The 18973-nt window shown below is 41.8% G+C and overlaps 1 protein-coding gene across 1 annotated transcript; it reads left to right on the top strand.

Moving 5' to 3' along the window:
• The first annotated feature begins 4237 nt into the window (after window positions 1-4237).
• Window positions 4238-7121, top strand: LOC114463007 (coiled-coil domain-containing protein 40-like). The gene has a single exon (XM_028446208.1). The coding sequence runs from the start codon at window positions 4362-4364 to the stop codon at window positions 7119-7121; it is 2760 nt and encodes a 919-aa protein (XP_028302009.1). The 5' UTR covers window positions 4238-4361.
• Window positions 7122-18973: the final 11852 nt, after the last annotated feature.

The raw sequence follows: 18973 nt of genomic DNA, 5'->3' as shown, positions 1-18973 counted from the left end.
TCAGCATGGCAAATGAAGACATGAGTCCTCTCGAAAGGAAGCTACATACAATAACGGCTCAGATGAATGCGCTTGAAGTAACTTTAGGCCAAGACAAACAGATGTGGATGGAACTGCAGGAAACAGCAGTAAGAAATATGCTTAAGATGGAGGCTTACACCAGGGAGATCTTTACTTTGCAGACAGAAAACCATGCAATGCTGCATAAGAAGATGCGCTTGGAGAGTCAAGTTGAATTTGAACACCAGGCAGAGACAGAAATGGAGAAGACCTGTAAGTCGCTGCACCAAGATAAATTGAAGCTTAACACCCTCCTCAGCAAGAACAAGGTGTTCAATCAAGAGATGGAAGAAGAGAACGAGCTGATGGAGACAGAGTTCAATCAGAAGCTTAAGGAGGCGTATTGGGAGACTCTTAACCTCCAGATCAAAAAGGAGAACATTGAGGAAGAAAACGAGCAGATCATGGAGAGTCTGATGCAGGCCGAGGAGCACATCATGTTCTGGGAGAGGAAGGCTCAGATTGTCCAAGAGACTCAGGCAGTTGTGGACTCTGAGACGAACAAAGACAAAATCAGCATGATGAAAGCTGAAATACGGCGTAAGGAGATACAGCTCAGCGGCCTGATGAAGCAACAGAAGGAGCTGGTCAGCGAGAGCGAAAAAGTAGTGGAGAGGTGGGGCAGCAATATTCAGAAAAGGAAAATGAAGCCCCGTAACTCAAGTAAAATGCAGGCAACAAAGACAGCAATTTCACGCCTTCAGCGTAGCATCAAGGAAGCACAGAAGCTTGTAGATGACAGTGTGACTACAATCAACGAGCTACAAGAAGTTCAGACGAGCCTAAGCAACAGTCTGATGCAGCGGAAGCAACAAGTGACCAAGCTCACCAACACCAGCTCCATCCTTGACTCGGCTATATTGAAGTTGCAGCACAGCAAGGACTGGGAGGCCGAAAGTGTTCGGACCCTGCTCAGTAGGGAAAGGAAGCTGCGGGAAGTAATGGACAAACGTTACAAAGTCTCCTCCACCAGCCAGTGTGTAGAAGCAGCCCTGGATAATTTGACAAAGCATTTGCACAAGGTTGGCACCATCTCACATCGTGTGTGTGAGGAGTTCCCCCTGCACCAGGAGGCTCTCCACCGGTTGAACCTGGAACTGGCCCCTCACATACAGCAGTAGGCTTTTAAATGACAATAATCTCTTTCAAAAATAAATGCATAGATTTTGCTGTATTATAAGAGTCTGTGGGGTGGATTTAGGTGCATCCCTAAATCTTGTTTGTGCTGCTGTTTCCTCACCTGCTGTGGGGAAGCACAAAATTACATTTGAAGAATTTTTGTTGGAGACAGGTAGACTTCGCTGTCTGCTGCACAAACTTTATTTTGTAGATAACATAATAAACAAATAAAAGTGGCATTTAATAAACTTTAAAACCTAATGTTGTCTCTGTGCAAAGCATCTTCTCAGCGCCACACCGGACTCCAGCTGTTTCTCTCCCTCACACACACACTTTATTCTGCATTTTCTTTCAGTGGCTGTTAATATTGACTATTGTTTCATTTAAACTCATACAGTGCCTGTCATAGGTATGTATTCATATGGTGGGAGCTTATGTAAAGTTGTCAATTATGGCCAAATGAGTATGTGTTTGAAGGTTGGATGTACAAAGAAATATACATACTCTATAGAGTTAAAGGGGTATATTTGCGGGTGCAAAGTAAAATAGCGTATGCGATTTCCCTGGTTTAATTCTACAGGGCATGCACATGATAAATTGATAAAGGTTGCACCAATGTTGGACTTAAGCAAATGGATAATAATTGTTTTGGCATGATACAACTGAAAGTGATTTGTAGAATAGTAGTTATAGTAGTAGTATTAGTAGTGCTTGCGGCTCAGAGGCTCCTCTCATGTGGGTCCCAGCTTGAGACCAGTTGGGAACCCCTGGGTTAAAGTACTTTTAATTTCAAACAGCATAAGAAAACAGTGACAAAACAATGAACAGTATACAAATAATTCAATATACTTTAATATAACCTTAAAAGTACACTTAACATTCAGATTCTTGTATTGTCACAATCACTGCGCATAAAATAAAATTCTACATGCACAGCAAATCAGTGCGGTAAAGTTTGCTGATGAAAAACCTTCAAACTGCCTGGATGAGGATTAAAATCATGTCCAGATTATCTTAAAGGGTACATATCATGGTTTTATATCCTTCCTTTTTAGATATAAATCATACAGTTGTGGTCTATATAAAGCGGAACTGCAATGCTTGGGTCTGAATTCCTCATTATTATAGCTCCACAGGCCCCTTTTCTACCCCTTTTCTGATGTGCTTCTGAGAGTAACTCGTTTTGGTGCGGTCTCTTTAAATGCAAATGAGACACTTCATACCCCGCCCCCTCTCCAGGTTGCAGAGGTGACACTCGGTTCAACTCCACCCTGCTGGGCCATTTTTGTAGTTTGATAGAAGAGATACGGCTATGTAGCGGCTCATAAACTTTTTATTCACACGTTATTTACAAAATGTCAACAACAGAAGACTTGTCCATCCAGCCTTACATGTTCGAGCCAGAGTCGGACCCGGCGGAGCGAGATGAAAATGAAGATGATGAACCTGCAAAACCCAAACAAGTGAGCTAACACAAGCACCGAGCTAACGCTAGCGCCAAGCTAACGTCACGAAATGCATTTTAATACAGTCTTTTCGGATACAAAAACGGCAAAATGAAATGACTAATGAAAACTTTAGACTTAAATTAAATCACGTAGGCCATATCATCAAGGATCTAAAACGAGTACACAGCGCTAACATATGAAGTCTGAAGACGGTGCAACTGCTAAGCAACTGCTAATGTTAACAAAACAATGACGGGGACGTCTAATCATCACACTTTTTAGCATTATTTACAGCTGACCGAAGTGCTCTGTTCGTCGTCTCCAAAGATAGAAGGAATTGACCCCTCAATCAGACAAAGTCTTTCGGCAAATCCTTCTTTATACTGGCAGAGGTTGCTGAAGCAGTCATCCTTGAAGTGCTTTGTGCACACAAAAATGACCTTACCCACAGATGTGGGTACATTTCCATAAAAAATAGAATTCAACCAGGGAATTGAAAAGGTTCTGATGCTGGGAGACGGTGTATTGAAGCGTGTGGGTTACTACATCCAACAACTGAACATTTTGATTTCTCCTCTCAAAGCTTCGGCGTCCTTGAGCTTGGACTACAAAATCGCAGCGAGAAATAAAAATGGCGGATCGAAGTGTTGGGCCTGAAGTCGATATCCTAATTTGGCAGTTCCACTGCAAATACTGTGACGTCATTGTTCAAAAAACGTAATAGAGAATTGAAAAATCGAAACAGATTGAAAAATATGACCAAAACAGAATATAAAGATATCAAAGGAGCACCTGAAGAGATTAATTTGAACTTTTCTGTACTTCTAAACAATCTAAATATACATCAAAATGCATTTAAGGGCTAAAAAAGTGAATTTAGCATGATATGTCCCCTTTAAACAATTAAAAACTGAGAAAAACTGATGAGCTGGCGCTGCTGCCACCTTTATGGAATCAGTTGGTCACTACATTAACAGAAAAGCTTTATATTCACAGTAAAGCTTTGTTACAGTGTATCCGAGCAACTTCAGTGAAAAAACAATATTACGTCAATTGCACCGAGTGTTTGGATTTGAAATGACGTAATATTACGTCAATGGCACTGAGTGAGTTAAGGATAATGATGGTGCCTGTAAACAGAGGGAGAGTGGGTGCTCCGAATTGAGGCCCCCCACAGGTAAAAACCCACCCAACCCACACAAAACTGTTGCCACCCCCACCGAGCAGATCCTCGCCCAATGCGATCGCGAAGGAACCCCTGGCACAGACCATGCCCAGCAGCATCATGTGCCGTCACTTCAACCCCCCCCCCACAAATGCCATACATGCTTTACACAGGCCCACCAGATCTTTCCAAGCAGGCCTTGGAGGGAGCATGACCTAGCCTACAGTGCCAGGATGTGGGAGGGGGGAGAACGAGGCAGGGGGACAGACAGAAGTAGGAAAGGAGGCAGAGAAGTACTCAGAACCCCCAACAAAGGGCCCACCTGAGAGTGAACAATCGGACAGGACAGATTCAAGGACAAGTTCCTATGATGTCACTGGTCCCTGACCTGCTGCTGGGATCTTTGATATGGGTTCTTTTTAGAAGCCAGTCAGATTCAAGGGCAGTTCCTTTGAGGTTTTTCTCCTGACCTTAGTGTTTTACTTTTGACTGGCAGCCAACTGGTTCTGTCTTTCTTTGTGGAAAATTACCATTCATTAGGACCATTCACAAGCTTTTATTAAAAAAAAATGAAGAGCAATTCAAATTCATTCCATGGCAGAAGTGTAGAGATTCAGACTCACCCACTGGTGAGTTCACCAGCAATTGACAACATCGGTGTAGCAGAACATGCTGCTCAGAAACAGTTAATGATGAACATCTCAATAACTACTGTTGACATGAAGGATGAAGATCCCAAACAAGGAAACAAGGAGGAGGACCTTCTTGTATTGGACCATAATCATCAGCTGGTCCTGAAACATCAAACTGCTCTGACTCATGAACTGGGCAAACAGTTGGAACAGATGCAATTTGAACTGAAAGAGAAGACCAAAATACAAAAGGAGGATGCCAGATACAGCCTAAAACTAAAGAGTGAGCTGCAGAAGGAGCAGGCAAATCAGGTTAGGCTGCAGAAAAAGCTCCAGGACCTTACAACAGCCCAAGTTCAGACAGTGGTCAAACACAACCAGGTCCAAGAGCAATTAGAGGTGAATACAAAACAAAGCTCTGAATATTCAGAAAAGAAGTGCAAAGCTGAACACAGCGTGACTCAGTTTCAGGCAGAATTGGACAATCTGATGCTGCTCAGTCTGTACACAAAAAAAGACTTTGAAGAGGTGCACTCTCAGTTAAAAACAATGAAACATGTCCGACACAAGGAACAAGCTGAGAAAAGCCAAGCAGAGAAGGAGAAACAAAAGCAGGATCTGTATGTGAATGTGATAACAAAGGATTTAGACAGGCTGAGGCAGCAGAAAGATATGCATTTGTGTAAAATCATTGCTCTAAAAGAGGAAACACGGGCATCCAACAAAAGCCTCTCCAAGATTAATATGGACATGGAGTTGTTGTTGATGACACGTAAACAGTTGCTATGTCAGTGGAACAACAGTCTGCTGGAAATGCAAAAATGGGATGAGCCTTTTAGTGCCAAGCAGGAGGCAGTATTTAAGGACAGGCAGCAGTTGATTCTGCTGGATGAGGAGATCGATAAATACAATAAATCCATCAAAGCAATAGAAGAGCAAAATCAGACGATGATCACTGAGCTGGAATGGTATAGAACTGACTGCGCAGCACTCACAAAGCGCATCAGTGAAAAGCGGAGTCAGCAGAAGGCTTTGCAGAGCCGCTACAGAGAGCATGAGCACTTACTGGAGCAAACATCAAAAAGCCTGGTTGTGCTCAAAATGAACATTAGTACACAGCAGGCTGAACTCAACAATTACAGCAAGAAAATGGATAAAATAAGTTCCATCCGTCAGGAGCTTGAGAATAAGATCATCACCCACATGGAGCAGCATCTCCCCCACAAAAACAAAGATGAGCATTCCCTCATCAAGAAGACAACTTCTCTGAAGACAGAGAAGCAAAGTCTGCTGCAGCATCAGGAGAGTGATATCAATGAAATAAAGTTGGCGAGCCACAACGCCAATGTTCTGGTGGGCACTCTGGAACTCACTCAGCAAGACCTTGAAGAAGAAATCAGACAACTGAATAAGCATCTGACCATCATCCGGACTGATATTTTGTCACATATGAAGCTCCTTAAGCAGAAGCAGGGGACGATTACAGACTACAAAAATAAGATCAACAAAATTGTAGTCAGCATGGCAAATGAAGACATGAGTCCTCTCGAAAGGAAGCTACATACAATAACGGCTCAGATGAATGCGCTTGAAGTAACTTTAGGCCAAGACAAACAGATGTGGATGGAACTGCAGGAAACAGCAGTAAGAAATATGCTTAAGATGGAGGCTTACACCAGGGAGATCTTTACTTTGCAGACAGAAAACCATGCAATGCTGCATAAGAAGATGCGCTTGGAGAGTCAAGTTGAATTTGAACACCAGGCAGAGACAGAAATGGAGAAGACCTGTAAGTCGCTGCACCAAGATAAATTGAAGCTTAACACCCTCCTCAGCAAGAACAAGGTGTTCAATCAAGAGATGGAAGAAGAGAACGAGCTGATGGAGACAGAGTTCAATCAGAAGCTTAAGGAGGCGTATTGGGAGACTCTTAACCTCCAGATCAAAAAGGAGAACATTGAGGAAGAAAACGAGCAGATCATGGAGAGTCTGATGCAGGCCGAGGAGCACATCATGTTCTGGGAGAGGAAGGCTCAGATTGTCCAAGAGACTCAGGCAGTTGTGGACTCTGAGACGAACAAAGACAAAATCAGCATGATGAAAGCTGAAATACGGCGTAAGGAGATACAGCTCAGCGGCCTGATGAAGCAACAGAAGGAGCTGGTCAGCGAGAGTGAAAAAGTAGTGGAGAGGTGGGGCAGCAATATTCAGAAAAGGAAAATGAAGCCCCGTAACTCAAGTAAAATGCAGGCAACAAAGACAGCAATTTCACGCCTTCAGCGTAGCATCAAGGAAGCACAGAAGCTTGTAGATGACAGTATGACTACAATCAACGAGCTACAAGAAGTTCAGACGAGCCTAAGCAACAGTCTGATGCAGCAGAAGCAACAAGTGACCAAGCTCACCAACACCAGCTCCATCCTTGACTCGGCTATATTGAAGTTGCAGCACAGCAAGGACTGGGAGGCCGAAAGTGTTCGGACCCTGCTCAGTAGGGAAAGGAAGCTGCGGGAAGTAATGGACAAACGTTACAAAGTCTCCTCCACCAGCCAGTGTGTAGAAGCAGCCCTGGATAATTTGACAAAGCATTTGCACAAGGTTGGCACCATCTCACATCGTGTGTGTGAGGAGTTCCCCCTGCACCAGGAGGCTCTCCACCGGTTGAACCTGGAACTGGCCCCTCACATACAGCAGTAGGCTTTTAAATGACAATAATCTCTTTCAAAAATAAATGCATAGATTTTGCTGTATTATAAGAGTCTGTGGGGTGGATTTAGGTGCATCCCTGAATCTCGTTTGTGCTGCTGTTTCCTCACCTGCTGTGGGGAAGCACAAAATTACATTTGAAGAATTTTTGTTGGAGACAGGTAGACTTCGCTGTCTGCTGCACAAACTTTATTTTGTAGATAACATAATAAACAAATAAAAGTGGCATTTAATAAACTTTAAAACCTAATGTTGTCACTGTGCAAAGCATCTTCTCAGCGCCACACCGGACTCCAGCTGTTACTCTCCCTCACACACACTTTACTCTGCATTTTCCTTCAGTGGCTGTTAATATTGACTATTGTTTCATTTAAACTCGTACAGTGCCTGTCATAGGTATGTATTCATATGGTGGGAGCTTATGTAAAGTTGTCAATTATGGCCAAATGAGTATGTGTTTGAAGGTTGGATGTACAAAGAAATATACATACTCTATAGCGTTAAAGGGGTATATTTGCGGGTGCAAAGTAAAATAGCGTATGCGATTTCCCTGGTTTAATTCTACAGGGCATGCACATGATAAATTGATAAAGGTTGCACCAATGTTGGACTTAAGCAAATGGATAATAATTGTTTTGGCATGATACAACTGAAAGTGATTTGTAGAATAGTAGTTATAGTAATAGTATTAGTAGTAATAGTAGAGCTTGCGGCTCAGAGGCTCCTCTCATGTGGGTCCCAGCTTGAGACCAGTTGGGAACCCCTGGGTCAAAGTATTTTTAATTTCAAACAGCATAAGAAAACAGTGACAAAACAATGAACAGAATACAAATAATTCAATATACTTTAATATAACTGTTGTACGTTGTGTGTATTAATCATTCATTCATTATTCTGCAAAGAAGTGTTTATTTAACCACTACAGCTATATGCCTGTCCTGATGTGTCACGCCTATTAAACTGCCATTATTATAAAAAATGATAGGAAAAATGTTACACAAGAAAAGTTATGACCATCTGGTGCTAATACTTCTATTTTCATAAAAAAGGGATACTGTGTTTTGCTAAAACGCCTTGTGCAACCTTTTACACTATTGTACTCCCGTTGAACCATGACATCTGCATATGTGCATAACCTTTTGTACTCTTGTATGCCATGACATCTGAGTGAACTTGAAGCATCTGTTACACCAGTAAGGCATTGAAAAAAAAATGAACTTGTATTCTCTTTTCCTATTCGCTAAGGCGGTCAGGGCATGAATTATGACACACTATCACGCCACGCTTCTTGCTATATATATCTCACTGATTTTTAAGAACGGGAGCTTTTTAGAGGGAGAGCTTTTTAGAGACGGACATTCTAGTTGTTCGGCAGGCCCCTGTCCGTTCCTTCCCGGCTGACAGTTCAGGACTTTGATACTTTGAAACTTGTGATTGACTTTTGATTTTCTTTTTGTTTAATTTTTGTGAAACCTTTAATAAAATATATTAACTATTAAGAAGCCTTCTTGAGTAAATTAACCGCCTGCAATCATCCACCTGAGACAGCGCCCGGGTTTTGAAAAACACACTCCTAGACCTCTGGTAAGTGAAAGCCCCCTCGGTTCCTTTCCTCACAGAGAAGGGAAAGGGGGGGGGCTAGCTCATACTGTTGTAAAAAAGAATTGTTTCCAGCTTTGACCTACACTCGGTGGGTCTTAATATCAATCCCACAAAATAGCGAGACGACTCTTAGACTTCCTATAAGAGGAGGTACAATTAGTCTTATCTTTTATTAGAAAACAATAATAAAGGATAGGCAGCCAGCCTCAGGTGACAAGGTAGAGGGGGAATTCTTGTATTAAGAACGGCAGTTTTAGATCCCCTACCGTTATAAAGTCCCGCGGGCTATCGACATGGCGCCCATACGTGAGGCACGACCAAGTTAACCTGTTAGTCCGGGAAAAATAAAACGAGTACCGAGTCTAATTAGAAAACCTACGGAGTGTCCCTAAATAAAGGAGTAGAGAGAGAGTCTCATTTCCCTACCATACTGCTTGGTAGGAGGAGAGTGAATAGACGGGCTATCACTCTATGAGGAATAAAGGATAACTCAGTACGAAAGTAGTGGAAAAATCTCCAGCTCTTTAGTAATTGTTACTCTGGCAGGACTGATCACCCTGGACAGCAGAGTGTGCAAAGAAAAAGAGTGAGAGATTAGAAGTGTGAGGTCTAACACTTTGAACACGAAATCAGAAAGGTTTCCTTTATTAAAAGAATCAGGTTGAGGTAAGCCTATTCAAACACGCGTGGAATCAGAGGGGAAAAAGGCTATTGAAGCCCTCTTCTCAAGGAGATACCTCAGTCTCCGCTTACGGGAATACTTTGACACGAACGTAAGATAAAGCAATGGCGGAGGGCGTTACCTCCCCATTTTTTTCTCCTGTTCGAAGAGTTTCGACAGGAGGATTGTCAACAGGCTCCACCGGTACTAGGGTACTTAGCAGAGAGATTGAAACTGTGAGATTCAATGACGTGATTACAACAGTAAGAGCAAACCTAGGAGACACATTGGTGGCAGAAATATCAGGGCCAAAATGTACTATTCTAAACCCGAGAAATCCCAGTGGGGAAGACGGTGGCGGAGTAGCAAGATGGGTAGCCACACGATGGCCCATCTCAGTCAATAAGGATATAAACAGGAGAGATATTAAGACAGGAAAGTATTCCAGAAAAACGGCAAACGAAGTAAGGATAGAAAAAGAGGAAATTAAAAATGATGGGGTAATAGCGATAGTTAATGGGTATTACTCTCGTTTTTATGATAAAGATCCAAAATTAAGTTGGGACGAATTAGGAGAAACATTGGAAGCTGTCTTCGAAGCGGTAGAAACAAAAACAGTGGTAACCACTACGTGGGGAGACGGATTGTTCGGATATCCCGACAATATGGCCAGGATAATGATATATGAAGCTATGAGGAATTGGTTAAGCAAAGGTGCAGGACGTCGAATTATATGGGTCCTACAAACCAGAGAAAAATTTCAAGAAGCAAACACCCTCCTGTCTCTGCATCATACAAAAATAGCAAAAATACCTGAGGAGGACCTCGGCTACAAAATAGAAGGATTAAAGGTGTTGTCAAAGACGCGGCCAAGGTCAAAATCAGCAGAGAGGGGCGCAAGGTCTGATACAATAGGAAGAGACGGAGGCAAGGGTCAAATAAAAACAGCAAAGCCACCTCCATATGAAGAACCACAAGCGGGAGCATCGCCGTACAGTACAATAATTACACAAATAATGCCTCTTACTCCCTCAGCCCCTTATTTCACAGACGAGGGCATAATAGATGCACTAATAGAAGAGGGAGACGGAGGTCTAAGTAGTAAATACTTAGTAACTACTGAGGATGAGGGAGGCAGCTCCGGGAGTGAAGAGGAGGATGATGAAGGGCTTGTGCCTTTCAGGGAGGATAATGCACAACAGATGTGGTTAGAGAGGAGAGCTGCAGAAGCCTATCGTCAGTGTAAAGATAAGACAAGGCCAAACAATAATGAGAGCAGAGAAAGAGAAGCTCTCCTAGAGAGTAAATTAGAGCAATTAAAATTAAGATGTGAAACGGCAGAGGAAGAGCAAAGGAATGCTGATAAGGAAAGGAGGAAAAAAGAGAAAGTGGATCAGGAACGACATCTCCAGGATTTGCAGAAATTAGAAGCTGAAAAGGATATTCAAATAAGGGAAGGAGAAATAGTAAATAGATCAGCTGAGGAAAAGAGAAGGCTTGATTCAGAATTACAAAAACAATCTTTCCAGGAACAAGTAGATCAGTACAGACAGGAGCTAAGCTATACGGAGAAAAAATTGAGACATTATGGTCAGATAGTAAAAATGCAGGAAGAAGAGGCAGAAAAATGCTCGCTGTCATATCTACAGGGAAACATGACAATAACAGAAGTAAAAAGTGATAATGCCACAATGTTCTCTGAGTCAAAGTTCCAGAAACTGTTGTATGATCTTCAAATAGAATACGTTCTTGCGATCACATACCAATCCAATACAAACGGTGTTGCGGAACGAGCTGTTAGATCAGCGAAAGAAGCAATAGCCGCGATAGGGAAAGACTGGTGGAGCCATGACAATTTATTTTACATCAACCAAATATTAAGCCAGCCTAAACATCAAAAACAGTTACCAGATTGACCCAGAATTATCCTGTGTTACAGGCAAAAGACAGGTGGATAAAAAACGGAAAAGAATTCCGGGTAATCGACCGACAGGAAGGTAACGTAATATACATTACGGATGGAGGAAAAATATCACCCCCAGCAAGTCCGAGTTAAAAGGCGGTTTAAGGAATAATGATGTAAAAGGGATTGATAGGCAGGACACAATTCCAACAGGGCCTCCGAACTTATGACTTCAAAAAACTGAGGTGGAAGAAGCGGTTCTCCCCACTTGGGAGGTTCCGTATCACCCTTCGGAGGCTGATGAGTTTTACCAGGTCTTACTGGACCGAGCCCACCTGACCATGGGATTGGTGATGCTCTCTGCTCCGTGGATGAGATAATAACGGTACGTGTGCTGTTTCCAGGACATTTTCCTGGTTCTCTTCCCACGGAGAGGGAGTATCAACCGGGGAAGTGTTGTCTGTGTATGGAAGGAGTGTTCTGTCTCAGATGGATGGGAAAAAGGCAGGATAGGAGGACAAGATATGACTGTCGGCTGGTAGAGAAAGATGGCAGGAATAGAGTTGGCTGGGGCCTGCCGAATTTCTAAAACTAAACGGAGGTTTGCTAAAGATAAAGTAGAACTCACAAACATAGGTGAAAAGCTAGGAGAAATGATTATGACCTCACGGGAGCAGAAGTTGAAACCAAGGGAGACTTGGGTGGATGCTCCTGTGAATGCACATAATAATAAGGAAAAGGAAGGATCGAGGAGAAAGCTTGTCTTCAAAAAAGAGAAGATATAAAAAAGACAGAGGAAGACACTCTGATAGAGAATAGCGTCGTAGAAAAAAAAAAAAAAAAAAAAAAAAAATTTTTATAGATAAATAAATAAAAATGGAAAAATGTAAATAATATAAATAATAATTGTGGTGCTATTCTCGTTACAGAGAAAAAAAAAAAAAAAGGTCACTCATCGGAGGAATGGAGAGACTGCACCGAATGTGGAATAAAAGGCATTATGATAGAGAGGCTAGAAATATGTTATGGGAAAGAGATTATGTCAAGGATATCCGAGGAGGAAGGCTCTCTCCTTACAAAATAGCTGAGAAAAATAGGAAAAGGAAGGAATGGAAGAAAAAATGGGAAGAAAAATTTAAAATGGGGATGGCAAGTAAGGCCATTATAATCTTCCTCAACCTGGCACTTCTCAGCTTACTGATAACAATTGGAATTAAAACCTGGGTGGAAATAGAGAAGACGGGTTCCATCAAGCGGGTGGTTAAAGAAGAAATTGTTAAGTGCAAATCATGCAATGTATATACACCTATGGCAGAAATAGAAGTACCCATTCCTTTTAGTTCTGGGGGAAAGAAGGTTTTTGACCAAGGAAAGTATATAAGGAAGGGAGTCCAATTCTTAGCTCTCACACGAGGTTTGGTTGGAGAATGTGATAGGGAATTCTTTCTCCCTGAAAATCTAACTGACAGGTTGAAAGAAAGCCAAGATGAGGGGAAAGAGACTAGACAGCTTGATTGCAGTGAATATGTTCGACACCCGAGATTAAGACGGCCCGATAGATGCTTGAGAGAGTTAATGTGGGAAAAATTGTTGCTAAGAAATAATACAGCTTTAATGGAGAGTTTTGTGGATAAGGGAGAAAAGGTGTGTAAAAGGATAAGACTGATAAAGATAGAAATGGTAAAAAGGGACCTGAGTGAAACGTGACAAGGCCACAAGATAAAAATTCACCCGAATCACCTAATAAATATGTAAAAGCAACAACTTTTCCGGTGACTACATTAAATACTACAATTAGTAATATAACAAAATTAGGGAAGTAAGAAGCGTGTTAAGAGAATGGATATGATGGAACTGAGAGCATGCGAGATAGCATTTGAAGCTTATCAGGGGCCATGCTGTGAGGAAGAACTGATGAAGACTATGGAAAGGCTCTCAAGGGTAGCATATGAGAGTCTATGAGTCTGTGAGGCAGTAAAGGGTGACATGGAAATATGCACAAGGGAGGATTATGAGAAGATTTATGACGATACTACTGCAGAAGGATTCGCTGTGAGAGAAAGCTGTATTGGTGAGAAAGAAGGGATACTTCAATAGAATGTAGATATCAATCCTATATTCAGATATTAAGGAAAAAATGGGAAATAACTGAAGAGAAGTTTGGAGTGTATAAAACAAACAGAAATTAGACGAATACTCAGTGTGGAATGTCCCATCTCATGATGAGATCACAGAGGAAGAATATAACATTGTGAAATGTCCTTCCACAGTTGATAAAGAGGTTTTTTTTTGCAAATTTAAATTTGAACCGTTGGGAAAAAGGCTCTGGTTCATGATATTAAAACTATGCCATTGATGACCCCGGGGTTTACGATACAAAGAGATAAGAAGATTTCAAAGAAAATTAGATGGAAACGTGGTATTAGAGATTATAAAGGACAAAAAATGTAGCGTAGACGCCGTAAAATGGTATGTCAACATTTTCCAGAAATGGAAAGACGTAACAAAAAATTGGACTAGAAATTTCACATACGGGAATGGGACGCAATGTAAATCGATAAGGTTGCAGGAGACTATTTTGGAAAAAATAATGATGCAGGATTTTTTGAAAAAAAAAAATAAATAGGAGCCTGTATCATACAGGGAATGGTAGTCTGCCACGGATTCAAAGGAGGAAATATTGGATTGCACAGAGAAGCGATGACAGAAATCCTTTAAGACACTGTGTTTTTAATACAACCAAATCCCGATGAAAAAAAAAAAAAAATGGTTAAATGATGATGAACCAAACAGTGTGGTGGATAAGTTAAAAAAAAAAATGTGTATGTCTATCATACTGGGGGTTGATTTGACGCAGGCTACGAATGCATATAAATTAATACTGGAAGTGGTCTTCAGCAACACCAGCAGAAAGGTAGCTGAAGAACCGTTTAGAAGTGATTTATGGGAAGAGGCGATGTGGAACTGCAGCGGACACCTACCTATAAATCTCACAGAACTAAGAAAGGAAGCAAAGATGAGGCCCTCTGCATTCTTTGAAGCCTGGGAATGGAGTCAATTAGCAGGTTTATTACTGGGACAGAATGAAGGCTGGAATAGTTTTGATTCGGCTGTAATGGGAGTCTTAGTGATTCCGCACCTGATAGCAATCCCTAGGGAGGATGGGTCGGTGTTACATAAATTTTTGGCTTATCCATTGCCTCCCGAAGACCATGACGGTTTGGAATTTTTTAATGAGAGGAACACCTTTGATTGGAAAGGAAAAATAGAAGTTAAGAAGGATTTGGGGAGTTTCTCTGATGAGATCAGGGTAGAAAATATGACAGAATGGGGAGAAGCAAGGAAGGAGTTTTTGCCAGAGGAGATGCGCATATTAATAGAGGACATGCATATACGTTGGCAGATGCAGTTCTTTTATTCGTACCTGACAAAAACTACTTTTGGAAAGAGACAAGAGTGGATGGATGTGATGAAAATGTATAAGGCATACAAAGCATTTTTACAAAGAATAGAATATGAGAATACAGAGAGTACAGGTGAAATCTGGATTAAACCTTGGGCAGAAAAATTAGCTGCAAAAAAATATACATTAACAAATGAAGATAGGAAAATCCGCCATCTACTCCCAGACTTTTTGCACACAATTAAAAAGCATCACAAACACCAGGGTGAATGGAATTGGCAAGACTTCATACAGTCACCGTTCCCCTATCAAATGACTTTCCTCTATACCACCGAGAGATCATTATTCCTCACGGCACCCATAAATGATTGGAACGGCGAAAAGGATAATGAGACAATATTTAAGAAATGGTTGCCACTAACTCCTGATGCTCAATGGCATCAGCTTCGCTGGTCTCACGAAGATGAATCATGGAATCTGACGATTACAGAGGCGGCAGGTGCGAGAATAATTGGAAAGAAACCAGTAATAAAGAATGGTGAGACTTATGTAGAAAATATATGGAATACAGCTGAAGTTGAATGGCAACCTTGTAGGATGAGAGGAGGCGAATGGGAGTGTCTTAAAGATGAAACTCTAATACAGGAACTAAAGAAAACTGTAAATTCCACATATGCCTTTGCATCACACGATATGCTGACCGAGAACAGAAGAGGGATGTGTGTGATTCCCGGAAAGCATGTGAGGGTACCTCACTGGCCATCCCATGTGGCGTCTGTCGGATGGTTACAGGGAATAGACATAGGAGGATTGATGTATGATAGATTGAGGTTTGTTAGAAATGTGCTTTGTGATGGAAACAAATTAAAAAATAGGGAGAAAACTGTTCCAATTTTTCAGGAATGGAAAAATGATAATACAAAAATGAAACTAAAAGAAGATAGCCCATGGTATATCCCAACTGATACTGTGAGGAATTGTGCAGTGACAGAAATCGATAACTCAAGAATTGTACTGGAGGCCTCGGATGATGTTTTTAACTGTGAAGCAATAGGGAAGCATAGTTATAGAGAAAAGAGTATGGAAAAAAGGGGGACAGGCCTGCCAGCTTGGAGGATGTTTGGGGCTATGATGATCGGGGTCGCCGTACAGGGAGTAAAAAAGGGAGTGGTTGAAACTGCTCAAAATGTTTGGTGGTGGACCAAAGAAATAATGTGGTACCTTAAATGGATAATGCTAGCTATTGGGGGTATAATATTTTTGGCAGTAGTAGGAAAAATATTAGCAATTTTAAATTGCTGCAGAAAAATGTGCAACTGGGCATTTAGTAGAGCAGATAGAAGACACGAAACATTAGTGACTCAGTCTGCCAGGAAGTTGGACAAAGAAATACAAAAGAAGAAGAAAAGGCATCGTTTTAGGAAGAAAGGAGAGGCCCTTTAACCAGGGGCCTCCTGCTCAGCAAAGGCGTAAAAAACATCATAAGATTGGGCGTTGACAGGGCGTTCCCCGCCCACGGGGGGGGAATAGAGGGCTCCTCTCAAGAGATATATACTGCCCATGAGGCGCCTTTCGTTACTCTTGCACAAGGAAACGACCTGCAGGAGAACTGATAAGCAGCTAACAGGCGACTGACAGAGACCTGACCAGATAAAAGGAGAATAGAAATGGCTGAAGCAACACCCAATTTCTACCATCCGGTAAATATAACAACAACTCTCACATCCACACCTATGCCTTGCAGCACGGCACTAAATAAACCTTTAGAGGGTACACTGGTTTTCAGCTGTTTAATACAACTGATATTGTGCTATGCTAATACAACAAAAATATTAAGAAACAACACAAATACGAATATGGATTGGGAATTTTGTAGTAAGGAATGGGAAAAGTGTGAGAAAAATCGACTGACAACAACTGAGGCACTAACTGCCTACTGCCACCACTATGTCCCTTCGGATGATACACTTGTGTTCCGCTGTTTAATACAACTGATGTTGTGTTATGACAGTGAAATTCAAAATAACACAGAAAGAATAATAGACTGGCAACTTTGTGCAAAGCAATTGGAAAATTGTGAGGCAATGACACTGGCACTTAACGAAAACCCAGCTGTCAGCCATGAGAATATAATTCTAAAAATTAACGCAGACTTCTTTCTGCTGGCCATAATAGCATGTCTATTGATTTTGATAGCGAGGAGAAACAACTTAATTGAATGGATAAAAGTTTTAACCTCATCAATTATGATAATTGTGGTGGGTATTCTCAGAAGATTCCTGCTGAGAATCACACCTTTACATACCTCCTTAGTAATTTTTTACATTTTATTTGGTGGCCTCCCTACCCGCAATTGGCAGGATGAATTCTGGATTGCGACCACAGTTATATACATCCTAGATATAATTTTAACTATAGTTAGGATAAAGACAACAAGAGTTAACCACTTTCGTTTTATAGGCGCAGGTATATATTCAATTTGTTTTCTATTAATATTAATAGCTATGTACAAAAAGGGATCGGCCCTCAGCAAAAAAATGACAAAAAATTTAGCAATAACATGGGGGTTTTTTATCTTCTCAGGAATCATCATGATAACTATGGGACAACCTACACAAGTTTTGGCCATAGCCTTTGTGGGGTTCGTCATAGGAATAAATCACCATAAAAGATTGATAGTACGGGATAGAAATGTTATTGACAGGGGAGGAATCCCCTTGCATAATATTTAATTTCATGCTAATGTTTGAATTCTCCTCCCCCATCATAGGACGGAAAATTGGTGCCCCGCGACATGACACTTCTACCAGAAAAAGCAGAATGGTACACCAAACAAATAAGGATTGCGGATGCAGAGCACGAGAGATCCCCAAGGGATTATGCTCCTGTGGGCGTCAGTAAAATGAGAGAAATTAATGACGATGCCTGGTTTTGGATGTCTTTCAGGCTTAACAAGTATAGATCTGATGGGAGAAATGGAGAGTTGCGCAAAGTGATTTGGGATACCTCAGGAATAAGGGGACAAGATGGATATTTAAATGACACGCCATACCCTTTCCGTAGGTGCGTGGGACTAAATCTCCCTGCACCAGCATGGATTAGAATTAATGGGGCCCAAAGAGAAAATAAGAATATAAAGACTACAATGATCATGTCCAAAGGGTTATTGATCCAAAACGAAAACAGAGAGTACAGATCTGCCTGTTTGGAATTAGATGTTGACGGTAATCCCTTTATTTCAGAAGACAAACCCCTGCATTGGCACCCAGGGGTTCTACCGTGTGACGTGATGATACCAAATGGGGCCACAATGGCAGAGGCTTTTGAAACTGATACAACTGGCTTTTTGCCCTTGTATGAGTTGCATCCTCGAATGGGAGTAGAGTTGTGGGAAGTGTTAATCAACCCACAGGATGGGGGGTGCCCATTTTGGCTTTTCGGGCAGAGGTTATTTTTAATGTCACCAGAACCTTCAGTGAGATGGAACGATAGGGAAATGGCCGCCAGGCACCCCGATTACAAAAAGCAATCGGAAAGGATAAGCTGGGGTTTACGAGGCAGCACACGCTGGTGCCACACGGGGAGGAGGTGGTCTGCTTCTATGACATGTGACAGGGTCAGAATGGAAAGCGACCCCCTGAACTCGCGGGATCTTAGATCCACTGATTGCGGGGGTCCTGATTTAACGTACTGGGGGGATGCTTGGGTGCCCCGCAATAAAAAAGTCTATGAGACACCCTTGACCCTGGGGAATTACCCCTATCCGGACAGGGATACTCCTTATTTCTTCAGTGAAATTACTGAGGGAAGGATGAGTTACCTGAACCCCCATCTTTACCTAATGACGAGAGCAGAAGCAAGGAAAGTTAATTTTACTGCACTCAGACAGGTGAGAGAGTTAGGCGATGGAATGGAGACAATTAACATCGGGAGTGACTACATCTCGTTTTACCAGAAACGTTACCAAAAACAAAACAGAAAAAACAACATCCTTGAAAAAAACAGATGTGGGGATATGTCCAAAATTCCTGCCGTGGCTCGGTTCCTGGCATTAGGGTGGAGCATGAGTGATGATAAAGACATAGAAGAGAAACTTAGCATTGAGGACGGGGAGGGAAGTGATTCTTCTTCAGGAGATGAAAAAGCTGGAGTTGGTTCCCCCGCTAAAAGACGAGGAGAGGATGGAGATGATATGGGTCCGGAGTGGAAAAAGGAGAGAATGACTCTGACTGAGGCCCTGTCTGTGCCACCTCCTCGTGCTGTCTCACAGTCTC

Source organism: Gouania willdenowi, chromosome 5 (assembly GCF_900634775.1).
Source record: "Gouania willdenowi chromosome 5, fGouWil2.1, whole genome shotgun sequence".
Taxonomy (NCBI): Eukaryota; Metazoa; Chordata; class Actinopteri; order Blenniiformes; family Gobiesocidae; genus Gouania; species Gouania willdenowi.
Note: the sequence above shows the minus strand (reverse complement) of the source record. Positions and strands in the feature narration are given on the sequence as shown.